A 15,850-nucleotide genomic window follows, 5' to 3' on the forward strand; every position below is an offset into this window, starting at 1 on the left:
GCTGGCGAGGGTTTCACTTGGTACGCAGTGGCATGGATGAATGAATGATCAATGTCTGGACAGGAGGCCGTGGTTGAATGGATGTAGACATATTAAATGTCCATATGTAGGGGCATTAATGAATGTGTGTTAAATGCTCGTACACAGGGGCACGAATGAATGAGTTTTAAATACCCATAAGTAGAGGCATAGTTCATACATGTTAAATGCCCATACGTAGGGGCTTGGATGAGTGAGTGTGCTTTGGAGAAATGTGTACTAAATGACCCTACCTAAGGGCATTAATAAATCCGTGTTAAATATACGTACGTAGTGACATTGGTCAATGAATGTTAAATGCCTGTATGTAAGGGCTTGGATGAATGAGTATTAAATTCCCGTACGCAGGGTCTTGGATGAATGAGTGTTAGATACACAGAAGTAGGGGCACGGGTTAATGCATGTTAAATATCCCTACATAGGGGTGTGGATAAATCAGGGACATCTTTAGGATTTTGGAGGCCCTGGGGAAAAGTTTGAATTTATGATTCAGTTTCAGCTCTTTCATGCCCTATTTGGCCAGGTCACTGATAGTACACAGGTGCAATTGTCCAAATTCTAAGTGTGTTTACATCTAATATTCAGTAATAGTGATTTTTTTTTGTAATATTTTTAACACAGAAGCAGTTCACTAATATTACTGCAAATATAATCTGTGACACCCTCCCATTTCTCATATGTTTGGTCCTATTGCGATCTAAAAGAAACCTTTTTTATGGATGCTGCACGAAAATTAACAACATTTCTTTGCAAAGTGTCTGTAATAGTCTCTCACACATCAACCACTTTAAAAATAAATCAAAGGAAAACGGTATTCAAAACAGTCTGTTTAGTAATTATTCAAGTTAATCAGGGCACGGCTCTGCAGAACAGAGCTGGCTCTATCAGGGGCCCCTGAAAGGCTGGGGCCCTGGGCCAGAGCCCACTTTGCCCATGCCTTAAAAGGTCTCTGGGATGCGTGAGTGTTAAATGCCACAGTAGATGGGGAGTGAACAGTGAAGCATGAGTGGCCCGGAGACAGTGCATCTGGTCGCCATGGTGAAGGCCTCGGTGCACCGGTGCCAGACCGTGCAGTGGAATGCTCCTCCTGCCGCAGCGTAGTGATTGAGTGCAGTGACATGTGAGGGGGAGCCTAGGCCCTGATAATTAGATCTCCCCACATGCCGTGACAGCCTCGCCATGCACACTCCATTACCCCGCGCGGCCACCAGCGCCTCCCAGGGGACCCATCTCTGAAGGAAACATGATGCTGTCAGCACTGGCTGCTGAGCGAGGCGATTCTCGTGGCCACGTGCGCGGTTGCGCGCGCACACACAAGCGCATGCAGGGTCACACACAGGCTCCGAGGAGTCAGGCACCAGTGCCGAGCTGACTGGAGGTAGCATGGGCTCAGTCCCGCCCGGCAGCAGGCAGGGTCCGCTCTCCCAGTACTGGGACCCACACAGAGCTCAAGCCTGTGGTGACCACTTCCCTCCAGGTCATTATGGACATTGTTTCACTTCTGGAAATGTCCACAATAGCCCAATGCATTCTGGGTGTTGTAGTCTTGCTTAACTTACATGGATTTAATTAGACTAACACGATTCTCTGAGAGCTCTGTGGCGACTAAGGAGGGATGGTGAAGTTAGCTTCATTGGAGGTTCTGCAATGAACATTCTAAAAGGCAGAGGGTGACTTGTGACCGGTTCTTTTTCCACAGGACATGGGAGGGTCGGGCCGCCCGCCCCGGAACTGGAAAGGGATCTGCATTGCCATGCTGGTTATCACCGTGGTGCTGTCACTGGTCATAGTGTCTATCCTGCTCCTCTCGCCAGGTGAGTACAAGCCCTCCCTTGCCTGTCGCTGCTCCTAGGCCTCTGTCACTCTCTCTCATTCTCCCCCATCATCTAAAATTGCACGAGTCCTTTGATAGTGATATCAGGTACTGTACGTGTAAGACTGATTTGCCTGGCTTAGCAATGGCGCATCGGAAACGCAGAAGTTGTCATTTTTTCTTTTAGGCTGTTTTAAAAGGTTAACACTTGGGTCCAGCAGAGAACAAAACACGGGTCAATGAAGCAATGTATTCAAGCCAAGAGTGTCAAAGTTGGTCTCAATCCATATCTAATGACTATGTAAATTACTCCCAATAAGGATAAGTATATGCAAAATGTTCTTAGGCTGATATTCTGAAAATGTTGTACGGCTCCAGCCCTGCTCAACATACATTGGACATCCAAGTTACCCGGCCTGGAATCACTGACATGTCACAGAGCTTGAAAGAGAACAAGTACTGCTCCAAGAGTTTAGGACATGTGTGTCCGAATGTGTTCCCTAGATGGATGGTGCATGCCAAAATGTGACTATAGCCACTGACTGTGTCAATTACTCCTATTTAGATTCATGGTACCTAATTGTAATTATCAGCGCGGGGATGCCTCCGGGTCACCAGGCGCTCTATAAATCGCTAAATAAATAAATATGGCGCTTACTACCCCATAGGAGGCATCAAAGCCCTTTTCGGTGAGTAGCACACAACTACAGAACACAAAAAAGATTTGTGGTGGATTAGTACAGGGAAATAGGAGTTAATTTGAGCGGTGGGCATGCAAATCTGTTAGTTAGATTGAATAGGATAAAGGAGGTCTAGAAGGGGAAGAGTCTAGAAAGTGTTATTTGGGAGATCATATTGTAAGCTTAGGTTTGGGATGAGTAAAAGGAGAGCTGCAGGAGGGAAGGCCCTCTAGAAAGGGAAATGTTTGGCATGGTTGCCCCACTCACATTGATTAAGTTTTGCCATTGCCGTTTTAAAATTTGAAATTAATGCAGAACGTTTGGCTATAAGGTTAGGATGAGAAAAATACCCAGCTGTTACACCTTTTCTGAAATTGTGCATGTCACAGACAGAAAACTCTTTAATTGAGGAGTGAGGATCCTGGGACATAAAATGCCCGCCCAACAGATATGGAACGGCAGAAGATAGGACTTTACAAGCGGTTAGGTATAACAAACAGAAGAAGCCTTGACGAGGTTTATTGATTGATAAATTTTTGAGCTCCGAATGGGCGATTAACCTGCTGGTATATATGGATTAATGTGAGAACCTTGAAACAGATGTGTTCTTGGATGGGAAGCATATGGCGAGGTCTTATACCAATGGTTGCATATTGGAGTCAGTGGGAGGTGAGACCAAGGGCAGATGCGCGGGCCAGTGGCGTAACACAGGCCCTGTATCCCTATGGTTTGTCTCCATGGTGAGTTCGCAGGGCAGTGCTGTCAGCGCCTCCGAGGTACGTCACCCTGTTGAACCATCCCTTGAAGGTTGCCTTGGCTGTATCTTTCCATTTGGTGAGAAACTATTTTCACTGCCTATATAGCGCAAACTAGACCCGAGAAATCGGGTATCAGAGCACTTTACATGAGCACCAGTTTCGATACAGGTGGACACATTCATTAGGTCTCGCCCGAGCCAGCGTGCATGCACTGCTCTGTGAGGCTTCTAATAAGCACTTTCAACTCGGAGTCCACGCTTGTGCCTGTGCTTTTTTTTTGTTGCTATTGGCCTTTGCCTGCGTCTTTCTAAGAAAGACGCAAAAAACACAGTTGATGGACAGAATGTAGAACAATGTCATACATTCACCCCAGTACAAGGATCTCGGCCTAAATCCATCGTTTTTTTGCACTCCACACCACCCTGGGTTAGACACTGGCTATATGCAAATCAGCTCTGACCCTGTGCCTCATGGGAACAGTCCAGTCCGAACTACCAAGCCATGTCTTTCCCAGACCGGAATCAAGCATCCAAGGACCGGTTTCTGACTATCAGCCTTCATTCAGCCTGGATAGTTTGACTCCAGTGGTGTGGAGAGCCTGGGATACACGTCTGAGCATACCCAGCCCACTCGGGGTGAAAATTGCAAAAAACACAGTTGATGGACAGAATGTAGAACAATGTCATACATTCACCCCAGTACAAGGATCTGGGCCTAAATCCATCGTTTTTTTGCACTCCACACCACCCTGGGTTAGACACTGGCTATATGCAAATCAGCTCTGACCCTGTGCCTCATGGGAACAGTCCAGTCCGAACTACCAAGCCATGTCTTTCCCAGACCGGAATCAAGCATCCAAGGACGCTTGATGCTTGATTCCGGTCTGGGAAAGACATGGCTTGGTAGTTCGGACTGGACTGTTCCCATGAGACACAGGGTCAGAGCTGATTTGCATATAGCCAGTGTCTAACCCAGGGTGGTGTGGAGAGCAAAAAAACGATGGATTTAGGCCCAGATCCTTGTACTGGGGTGAATGTATGACATTGTTCTACATCCTGTCCATCAACTGTGTTTTTTGCAATTTTCTAAGGAAGACAGCATGCAATAGGCTAAAGGGGGGTGCATGTCTCTCCCCTGGCCTAGGGAGCTCGGGAGCGAGTAGCAGACCGGCCGAATGCCAGCTGCATACCTCGCATTCCTTGCAGTGTGCGCGCATCGCGCTTGTTTTTCCTTTTCAAGCACTGGCTATACCCCTAAACTGACTTTCTCGTCAGCATCGACAAATACTTTTCACGTGTGTGAACTGAGCTCTGTCATAAACATGTGCAGGAATGAACTCCGTTTCACTAGCTGCCGACCAACATTAACTTCAGCTGTGGTTTCTGGTATGCGGCATGTTGTTTTGGCTTTTATTGTGGTTTGCGTAGCCCAGTTCTGTGAGTCATGTTATTGCTTCCTCAGTGAGAGTACAGCCTGCAGTGCGTGCCGAGTGTACTGGCACATTCCACCTCTGGTAACACTGCATACAATCCCGTGCATGAACCCTCCAGCTGGACCGTGACCAACACACATACGCCCTCTCTCCACGCCTTGTCTGCTTACGGAGGCTGCCTTACAGCTAGTAAATCATTACAACAATCGACTACCTGGCCTTTGAGGATTGGCCACAAATGTCTTATTTGTCCAATACTTTTGCTTGTTGTTAGGTATACCTAAACAAACGCGTTCTTTTTTTTTTCAGTGTTCAAAATATTGTATGAATTATAGTGAATACACATAAGAAAGTAACGTACAAAAAAAGGAACAAAACTATCATTGCATATAATAATCTTTAAGAGTAAACGAGTCATATCTTCCCGGTACCTTTACTTTGCCTCATTCACCCATGTCTCCGACCTATATGTCGGCAGCTAGCTAGAGTACATTCATTACAATTTTTTTAATTACCCATATTGTAACCCCATTGTTAAATTATACAAACTTTAAAAGTAACATTTCTGATGCGTTGTGTGATGTGGTGGCTTGCCTTAGTAATGACACTCGAAGTAATGGTGTAGTGTAGTCGAGGTAGTGGCATAACTCAGCCTTCCAGACTTCAAAGGTAAGAAAATTGAGTACCACTGGTAAAAGTAATTCTTTTTATTTACAACACCTAGGAAAGGCAGAAGTGTAGTATGAAGCACAACGAAAAACTAATTTGGTGAACTATGAAGGCCTCACTGAGAGACCTTTTTGAGAACAGCATGTTAAGTCAGAGTGCTAAGTTAGGAGACTGGGTTCATTGACGTCTGGGGTGTGGCGAAATGAGCACAGGGTGCAGAGAAAAGTTGAAAAGGATTGGTAAAAATGAACCATGCCTAAATAAGCTATTGAGCTTTAGGCAAAGAGGGATACCTTGAAGACTGAGTATTAAGGGCAGAGACCTTATGGAAGGCAGAAGCGGTTCCTAAAGCATGACAATCTGCTGGTACAACTGGGGTTCAAACTCAGGTTATCGAAGGTTGAAACTATAACAGAACTTCAGGACATGCAGCTGAGCAGGATTTTTCAATCTGGGGCATATTTACAAGGGGATGTTTCCACCAGAACGTCACTTTTAGTGACATTAGGTGGCGTTTTCCCCTTCTCCTTATTTAAAAAGTGGTGTTAAGGCACTTAACGTGGCTTAACGCTGCCTTGTAAATAAGACCCCTTTTCACGCTTCACTTAGCGTGAAAGGGGCATGCAATATGTTTTGCTGTTGACATTCCGCCGCAACACCTATCGCTTTTTGACGATGCTCCATATTTACAAGGATAAGGCAGCACCAGAAATGAAGACCAGGTAATAACTGGTCTTAGGATGTGATGCGAGAAGAAATGATTAATTTCTTCTCACATTTTGCTCTTTCTAAGTGCGCTGCATTCTGCAGCACACATAGAAAGAGCAAATTGCCTTTAAAGATTCTTCATGTGCAGGAAATGTGTCCCTTCCTGCACCTAAACAATTGCCCCTGAAGCACAGTCACCCTTGCAACATTGCTCATGGGTGCATGCACTGGTAGCTTTTTAAGCACTAGCGCCAGGGGAAACATAGGGGAGAGGCGTATTTTTTTAATTACACTGTGTTTAAAAAATGCCAAAGTACAGCGTTACCAATTTTGGAGTAAAACCGCTGTTCAACATTTTATTATAAATACCCTGCAATGCATCTAAATGGAAATCATTTACATAATCAGTGATCATGCTAAAAATACAGGGGGACTGGAAGTTGCGCTCCTTTCACTGGGCAGGACAAGACTGAAGGCAAAATTTCATTCAGAGACAGAGAGGCCTTGCTGCCTGTCAAACCAAGAGCAGAGATCTGCCTCCCTCTGCTCTTCTTGTTTTCAATCTTCTGCCTCTTTCTCAGTTGCGTTCTTGACTGCTCACTCACTCATTCAAGGAATATATTGTTGTTACTGATGGCCGTGAGACAACTTGAGCTCTCAGGCCAGCCTCGTCTTTGCCCCAAAAAATCTATATTAAAAATGCATAGATATATGCATGCATACATTCAGGGGCTTTCAGTCCGCCATCTTCATCCATTGGTCTGTTCACGTGTCATTGACATTTTGATTCTGCTCAGCACAGCATGCAGCGTTGAGCAAAGGGTCAGCTCATTTCAGCCACTGGCTCTCTTGCTCTGTGAGTGACAGCATTTTGTGCCTGATCACATGTTGTCAGCTACCTGGAAAGAAGTGCTCTTCAGTGACAGAGCTGTTTGCCTGGGTTGCACGGTGAATCGTTTATTTGTTATATGTTTCTTATGTTTACCATATGTTTTTATATATTGTATACGTTTGAATAATAATAATAATATTAGTACATTTCACGTTTACCAAGGCCAGACCTATTGGCTTTGCCACAGTTTGTTTGCGCATGAAAGAAATTAGAACAAGTGTTTCTCTGAGTGTGAACTCAGTGCCCTGCTTTTATGTTCCAGAAGAATCTAAGGTGCCAGTGGGATCCAGGCTCACCTTGGAGGACCTGGGGAAGGCAGAGTTTCAGCTGCATGACCCCCAGGTGCACTGGGTCAATGGTGAGTATGTCAAAGAGATAAGTAGCCAGAGAAATACATACTGCAGGCCAAGTAACCGGGCACACAGCAGCCCAACCACACAGATAGGGTGCCCCTGGACAAGTGATTTCTGCTGATGAGCTTGCATCCAATTAATCAGTGCATTCTGACTGTTGTCTAGAGTAACTTATGCTCAACTAATTGGACTAAAGCACCTGATAGCAATGACTTCTAAGAGAAGCACAGTTCCAGGAATGTGGCGCGGAAAGAATGCCCCATCATCTGGTCACCATACCCACAACAACACAGAAGCACAGACATGTGACAAACAACAGTACAGTAACAAGGGTTTAATAGCATAAACACATATATGCGAAACAGCAAAAGCACAGAGAATCACAACATCAAACCCATTCATATTTTGGGCATTGCAATCATGCAAATATAGCAACACAGGCACATAAATGCATTACTACACAGACTACACAGACTGACACAATAGCCAGACAATGCAGACACACAGAATTACAACCAGTCATAGAGTAATAGAGGCTTGAATGGCTTCATAAATCTGGTGTAAGGCAAAGCAGAGCAAATCACTGCGTCTGCCTTACTCTGCGCAAGGGAGGTGTTTCATAGGCATTATGGTGGGTGTTCCCACACAACCCGCATGGTTTTTGACGCATTCCCAGATGTACAAGTACTTGTAAATCTGGGAATGCATTAAAATGTTAGGCCTCTTAGAGGAGGCATCATACAGAGATATATCTTTATTTCTCCTCATTTGTTCCTCTTTCTATGAGTGCTGCATTGTGCAGCACACATAAGATGAAATAACCTCTATGTTTTTATTCAGGAAGGTGCCCCTTTCTGCACAAAGATAATCCTACCTACACCACAGGCACCATTGCACCATGGTGCAAGCATGCCTGCGTTGGTGCTAAGCTGCGGAAATGGTGCCAGCACAGAGGGAAGGGACAGGAAAGCACCATATTGGATAAATACAGTGCTTTCCTACCCTTTCCCTGTGGAGCAGGCAGCGCAGCAAGGTAACTTGCTGCCCTGCACCAACATTACCCTAAATATGCCCTGAGAGTGTTTTTTAAACAATGTTTATGGGGGCTGCTGTGCTGCCTGCAGCCCTCCACATATTAGGCAGAAGCTTGCTGGTGCCCCTGGCCCCTTCTAAGGGCACCCTCTGAATAAACACATTAGATTAAATAGCCCATGCAGGACATTACTCAAGTGCATAAACGTATATAAGCAAAAGCACAGAGAAACACAACATTAAAACCATTCATTATTTGAGCATTGCAACCATGCAAATACAGCAACACAGACGCATAATTGAATGACCACACAATAGCGTGCCAATGTAGACACATAAAAGCATAACCAGGTTGTTACATATGCACACATCAATACAGCCAAATAGTAACCATGGCTATAATTCCACTGATGTTGTTCTGTGACAGTAACCAGCCTAGCTATTCAGACATCAATGAACAGCACAACTTTGCAAATACAGACATCTGAATACGCACAGGCGAGCACTAATATGCAAACAAACGAAAGCAAAACCAGTCATGGGGTCATGGATTCAATGACCTAGGAGACTCACTGTGTTTTTTTTAATGATGCTGAGCGCTGCTGCACTTCCTGCAGCCCTCCACAACATTTAAAAAATGCTTGTTGGTGCCCAAGGATGACAACATATAACTAAGAAGCCCTCACAGAGCATTATGGGGTGCCTTTTGTTCAGGAGAAGTGAATAATAAAATGAGCGGTTCCTGCCGCGTAATAATTATTTCTTTATTTATGTTCTTCTTTGGGTTTTTTGGGGGAGTCCCAGTTTCGCCCGATACATCCATACTTTATAATCACTTTGAGACCATGAGGGGAGCCTCAAGGCCCCCGGGGCAACTGCCGGTTCCCCAGCCAGCACTCATACTGGATGTCGGTGGGAGTTGGACATTCATTTATCTTGTGTGCCCCGGTGCCACCCGTAGTACCCACACCTTTAGTCAATGTTGGAGGCTGTGGGGGGAGTCGCTGCGGCCCTTGCAGTCCCTGGCGATTCCCTAGCCCAGCCAGCACCCATCTTGGGTGCTGGCGGGAACAAGCCAATATTTTACTGAGGGTGCATGGGTGCCAATGTTGGGGATAATGGGGTAAGGCCCATGGCATTTGAGGTCCGTACCGGCTCCCCATCCTGGGTACTAGCAAGAGCTTTACAGTTTGTTTGCTCCTGCCCTGGTGGGAGCAGGTTTTTTCTCTGCTCTCATAGGGCAGAAGCAAAGCTGTGCTTCCTGTCTGGATAGTGCGGGCAGGGCGGAAAGTTTGTAGACCCTGCCTGCACATACCTAGGCAAGAAACAAGACAGTGATGGGGTCACCTGGGCCTTCAAGAGACTCATGGAGAGGACCCAAGGGGGCTGGCCCACCACAGGGGCATTTATTTCGAAAGGGCAGTAGACCACCATTTAAACATTTTTTTTACCATGGATCTGCAAATCCCTAGCAGATCCGCTTTACCGTTTTTAAACAAAAAAAGACATTTTTACCCAAGGGTAGTGTCTCTGGAACCCCCCACCAAGACCGAGGGTCAGGGTATGCCTAGCTTGCCGCACTATTTGTTTTTTTAATTTTTTTTTACAGGACAGGAGACTGAGGCCCCGAATTCTCAAAAGTCCGCTACAACATCTTTTTGATGTTGTGGCGGCGAATCAAATCTTATCTTTAAATCTGTCCTTGTCCGTGCTTATGTACATACATTTGAATCCTTAATTTTTCAAAAACCTATGAAGAGATTTACACCAAATCACAAAAAAGTAAGATTTCTGGATCAAGACCTAGCTTTCTGCCAAATTGATGTAATTCCATTCAGCTGCTTTTGCTGCTTCTTATGGAAAATGAGATGGGGAAAGCGCATTTTAGGACCCTCCTTTTTTTCAGATCCCTTTTGACAGGTCACCCTGAAATTTCCCAGGAAGAAGCTGAGTTGGATGAGACTTTTTTGGGGAAGTTTTATTAAGATCCCTCAAACTGCACCAAAGTTATTAGCAAGTCAAAAAATCAATTTCCTATGAAAATGTGGTCCTAACTATAACTCCTCAGTGGCAAACATCACCGGGTTATAATTGTGTGTGTTTTTCATTGGTTTCAGATCACAGACATGTTTGGCCGAGGAATCAAAACTCCATTCATTGTCGATTCTTCAGGAATTTCATTATTTTATTGAGAAAACAACATGGTCCAAATGATGGCTGACGCGTTTCAGCATAACTTCTTTACACAAATTGAAAGACAAAGAACAATGAAACAGACAAAGTCACATATTTTGGCCAGAAATGCTGATACACAAGAGCACATTTATGCACATACCCCCCCCATGTCATCGTATTTTAAGTGAAAATCTTTTCTTAGTGGACTGAAATCCTCTGTGCACTCACTACCATTCACGGCCTGCTCATTTACCATGGACATGTGCTGCCTTATTTTTTTTCATTGCTATCACTTTTGTTTTCTCAGATCGAGTGCTTGTTCTGACCACCAGAGAAGGGAATGTAATCCGGCAAGACATGGTGAGCAGAGAACAGGAGACCCTGGTGGAGAACAGCACATTGGTGAGTGTACGAGTAACACCATTATGCAGGGAGCATTCAGGTTGCCATAGGGGGGAAATCTATACTCTTCCACAGCATGGCTCGCTGCTCTAGAAATGTGTCCCTCCTGTGGAAAACGGATCCAGGTCTTGATCATCAGTGTGTGAAATTGTGAATCCCTTCTTTTGCAAACTTCAGTATTTTTTCAATACCACTCAAGCTCCATAAAGATAACAAAAGCTGGAAAGTTAAAAAATATATTGTGAGGAAACAATGTGTGCAACAGGTAGGTGTGGGTAAAACGATTCCAGAAAAAAAAATTGGCAGGAGAATTTCATCACAAACAAGATTTTTTTGTGGGAAGATTATTCAGCAAAATCATTTCTGGAAGAATGTTTGCTCACAGTCGAAGCTAGGAGAAGGCAACACCGTTTGCAACTTTGTAAGTCACCTTTGGAAAACTTTTCTTGTGTAAATATTTCAACAAACAATTGGGACACTGTTCCGCCATGACTATGGAGGCAACTCAGTGGAATCTGCATGTAGTCACTGGGAGTATGCACTCATTTTAACAAGCAGCCTCACCCAATCGAAAATGGCATGCTTCATCATTTGGCTTGCTCCTCGTCGGGCTGGTACTGCAATGCCTTATTGGCCCAGCCTCTTTGTCGGAGATCTGTTAATCGCCAATGGGTGAGTGAGTGTGTGAGTGTATCTCCAGTGAGTGAGTGAGAAGATTGGGAAAAAAGGTGTGATCAAATCAAATCAAATGGAAGCTATAAAGCGCACAGCTACTCTAGAGAGTGTCTCAGTGCTACAGGTTCATCAACCGCTGATCTCACAAAAGAGGAGCAAAAGCTAAAAGGCACAGTTAAATAGCCTAATTTTCAAACCATATTTAAAGGCACCCACATCCTTAATGGTAGGAAAGTGCAGGGGAAGAGTATTCTATCCAGCAGCAGCCAATGCAGAAAAGGAAGTGCCACCCCATCTCTTCCTCTTAGTCTTAGGCACCACTACCAGCAATGCATCAGCAGAGCATAGAGTTGTGGATGGCTGATAGTAGGGAAGTCTCTTAGTAATATATTTGGGGCCTATGCCACAAAAAGCTGTGTGAGCCAGCACAAGTCGCTTGAACTTCACTCTCGCCCAAATAGGTATCCAATGCAACTCCTTATGATGGACCTGAACAGATATGTTTCTCTGGATGTTAAGCGAGAGCAAGGCTGCTACGTTCTACACCAACTGGAGTCTCTTAAGTTGGTACAGAGGGAGACCCCAGTATAATGCAATGGCATAGTCCAGATGAGATGTTACGAAGGCATAAACAACCATCTTCTGGCAGGAATCAGAAACAAGAACTTCATCAGAAACTGGTGAAGGCCGAAACAGGTCCTAGCTACATTCTTCATGTGGGGTTTAAAGACAGCTTGTAATCGAACTTCACTCCGAGATTTCAAATCACTGTGGCAGGGGTTGGAGGAGATGGAGCAAAACTAGGCCAAAATTCATCACCGCACGAGGGGCAGAGGAGATCCAAAAATCAGCCCCTCTTTCTTAATTGTGTTGCACGGGATATTACTGTGGCACATCCACTGGAATACAGCTGACAGACCTGTTTCAAATCTATTTTGGGTGCTAGAGATGTTCCCGTCTCAAGTTAGAAGGATCTGTCAGTTGTCAGCGTAAAAGATGGCCTGCGTTCCAAAGGACTCCACCGGGTTTCCAAGGGGGGGCATGTAGACATGAAACAATGTTGGTCTCAAGACAGTACCCTGGGGAACCCCACATTTAAGGGGTTTGGAGTCAGACACAACTGTCAGCATCAACACAGATAACCTTCTCTTCAATAGAAAGGGGCCAGGCCAGCACGGTTGCACCTATCCCGATGTTGCGCAAGTATTATATCAGGATAGGGTGGGCGACAGAAGCAAACACCGCTGAAAGGTCCAGTAACAATAAGGCGACTTTCTTTCTGTTGTCGACAGCCAGTTTAATAACATCAGATACTTCTACCAGAGTGGATTCAGTGCTGTGTCCCGGGAAAATACCCAATTGCGTAGGATGCAGAAACTGGCTGGCGTCGAGATAACTGGAAAGTTAGATATTTGCCCGTTTTTGGTGGATCTTTGAGAATGCTGGCAACAGGGAGATCGACCTATGGTTGGCTAGGACAGCCTTGCCAGCCCAGGTTTTTAAGCAGTGGAATCAGTGAGAGATTCTTGAGCATCATGGCTCTAATCTCTTGAGTGTCAATTGTGAAGGTATCTGTTGTTGCATGAGATCGAGAACTGGTTAATACTTTGACCATATTTTATTTAATTGTGACATGATATTAATTAAAATGAACTTGAAGTATATTGATTTTCTCTCTCTCTTTTAAATGTAGGTCACTGATTAAAAAAAAAAGCACACATGCAAGGATGTGAGTGCCCCTACATAAGTTTATCTAGACGTGGCTCATCACACTATCCATCTGGGTGAAGAAACCTAGATACTCTCCTAGGTCCCACTCCCCTTCAGAAAATTAGGTATAATTTGCTTTTGGTAAAATTCCATGTGATCATTCTCCTGACACCGTAAAAGAGCGAAACATGACGACCATGAACTGAGATCCAGACACACTTGCCCAATTTCATACCACATAAGATACCTTGACACTTAAGAGATTAGGGCCATTATGTCCAAGAATCTCTCACTTTGTTTTTAACCTTGACATAGACTCGGAACCCCATTAAATAGAAATCCCCGTGAGGTGTACAAGTCGATTTTACCCCACTTTTTTTTACCAATCTACTCACTCACTGACTGGAGATACAATTACAACCCCAGTCACCTATTGACGATTTAAAAATGTCAGACAAAGAGCCCGCTCAAAGGGCCCATAGGGCATTGGAGCACCAGCTTGATGAGGAGCAAGTCCAATGATTAAGCCTGCCACCTTTGGGCAGTTGAGGGCACTTGCTCAAATGAGCACATACTCCCAGTGACTATATGCAGGCTCCACTGAGAGGTTGCAATAGTCGCAGTGGAACAGTATTCCCCTTGTTTGATGGTTCAAGATCAGAGGAGGTCGTACACTGGATCAAAATCCTCCTCATCCTTTGTCATATAGACATATTCAGCCTTAATAACATCTTGCTGCACGGAGAAACATGCTCACTGTGTCACTGGAACCAAACTGTACCCGACTGATGAGCTCATAAGCAGGGCTAAACCGGTCCTAGGTTGCTTGTGTTTGGGTTGACGGAGGTCCTGGCCTAGCAGTTCGGGCTGGACTGATCCCACAAGGCGCAGGGCCAAGAGTGATTTGCATATGGCTGGATCAAAACTGAGGTGGCATGGTGAGCAAAAGAAATATGGGTTGGAATGCTACACGATCTATTGCCGGTGGTCAGACTTATAGCAAGCATTCCTCCCATCATCTTTGTTTGTTTCATTCAATGACAAACATCATCATGCTAGGATAGTGCATAACATTTCAAAATCCTATCGACTCCTTCAAATGAGAGTATGATTTTGAAGTGCTGTGAACGGCATTTTTCAGAATGCAGGACGTGTGTAGAATCACTGTGTGAGAAAAGGGATAAAATAACAGGTTTATTCAACATCATCCCTAAAAGCAAGAAGCCACCCTTTGTGATCTCATGATGCAGACACCTCTCCTAGACTTTAAGCCATGGATCACGCGGGATAATAACTTTCAAAGGGGTGTATGTCGGTGTTGTACCTATAAACAGTTCCATATAGGAATCAGCACTGGTGGTCAAGTCCTTCTCTATAGTGATTGTGAAAATCTGGCTTGGTATATGGTGTACACTTATGTAAGTGGGCACCTTGCACCAATGCAGACAACCCTTATGGTGATTTTAGTGGTCTTAGACAACTTTAGAAAGCTCCCTGGCTGTGGAGAGCAGCCTTCAGGCTTAGTCCAGAAGGAGTATAAAGCAGCTTGCTTTACCAGAACATAATCTTATAGGTATAGATTAAGTGAAAAAGAACCACACAGTGTATTTATGGAAATATATATTTATTATAAGACATTCACTATCACATGCAGAGATCTCCTAGCCAGAGATATACACAATGCACACAATACCTTTCAATCAAAACAAGAAATTAGCACGAAATACACAGTGGTCACCAAGGGGAGATGTAACCATATACTAAAATAGTGGTATGCGAGCCACAACTAGAGTCAAGACTATGCCCAGAAGACGTAGAAGTGCCGGGGACCCAAGGTACTACCCAAGGTAAGTAACCAGGAGCCCCATGAAGGCTGTGTGCAGAGTGGGAACACCACAACGGAATCAATGCAAGTCAACAGGTAAGTCGCAGTTGCAATTTTGAAGAAGAAGGATCCTTCCCAGTGGACCCTGAAGAAACCCAGTGGAAGACAGAAGGTTGGAGAGCCACCCCACCCGTGGATACCCTAATAACCAAGATACCTTCACCAGGGAAGCCGGGTGCATAGGTGTGAATTAGCGTCAGAAACCGCTGTCAAATCAGATGGAGGACTTCAGGAAGATGCTGCTGCTAGGGAAGATGAAAGTGTCCGGTGGAAACCAAAGGTGAATTCAAGTTGAGAAGTACCTGCAAGGAGAGGGGACAGAGTCTATGCCACTCAGGAGTGACCAGGAGGCACGGAAGGCGAATGCCCACCGAAGTCGGGTGTTGCAGGAGAGATGACAGTGACCTTGGAGCTGCAGCTGTGAGGACCAGGCAATGCTGTGGAAGACCAGGAGCCATTCACGACCTGTCCCACATCAGATGTCGAGGGTTGAGGGGTCGGTGTCCGTCTGGAGCACCAAAAAGCCTTGGCAACTGCAAACAATGTGGAAAGCAAAGAAGGTGCAGTGTCTGGACCAGCAAGGTCCAGTGGACTCACCACAAGTAGGGTATTCAGAGCAGGCCCTGA

At 45.0% G+C, this 15,850-nt stretch overlaps 1 protein-coding gene across 1 annotated transcript in view; it reads left to right on the forward strand.

Moving 5' to 3' along the window:
* Window positions 1-15,850, forward strand: part of LOC144765136 (inactive dipeptidyl peptidase 10-like) — a 502,355-nt gene that overhangs the window by 45,273 nt on the left and 441,232 nt on the right. The window contains exons 2-4 of the mRNA XM_078650313.1: window positions 1,739-1,853; window positions 7,254-7,349; window positions 10,859-10,953. Of these exons, the coding sequence (XP_078506439.1) occupies window positions 1,739-1,853; window positions 7,254-7,349; window positions 10,859-10,953 (306 nt within the window). The remainder of the gene's footprint in view (window positions 1-1,738; window positions 1,854-7,253; window positions 7,350-10,858; window positions 10,954-15,850) is intronic.

The sequence above is a fragment of the Lissotriton helveticus genome, chromosome 1_1, assembly GCF_964261635.1.
Source record: "Lissotriton helveticus chromosome 1_1, aLisHel1.1, whole genome shotgun sequence".
NCBI classification, from domain to species: domain Eukaryota; kingdom Metazoa; phylum Chordata; class Amphibia; order Caudata; family Salamandridae; genus Lissotriton; species Lissotriton helveticus.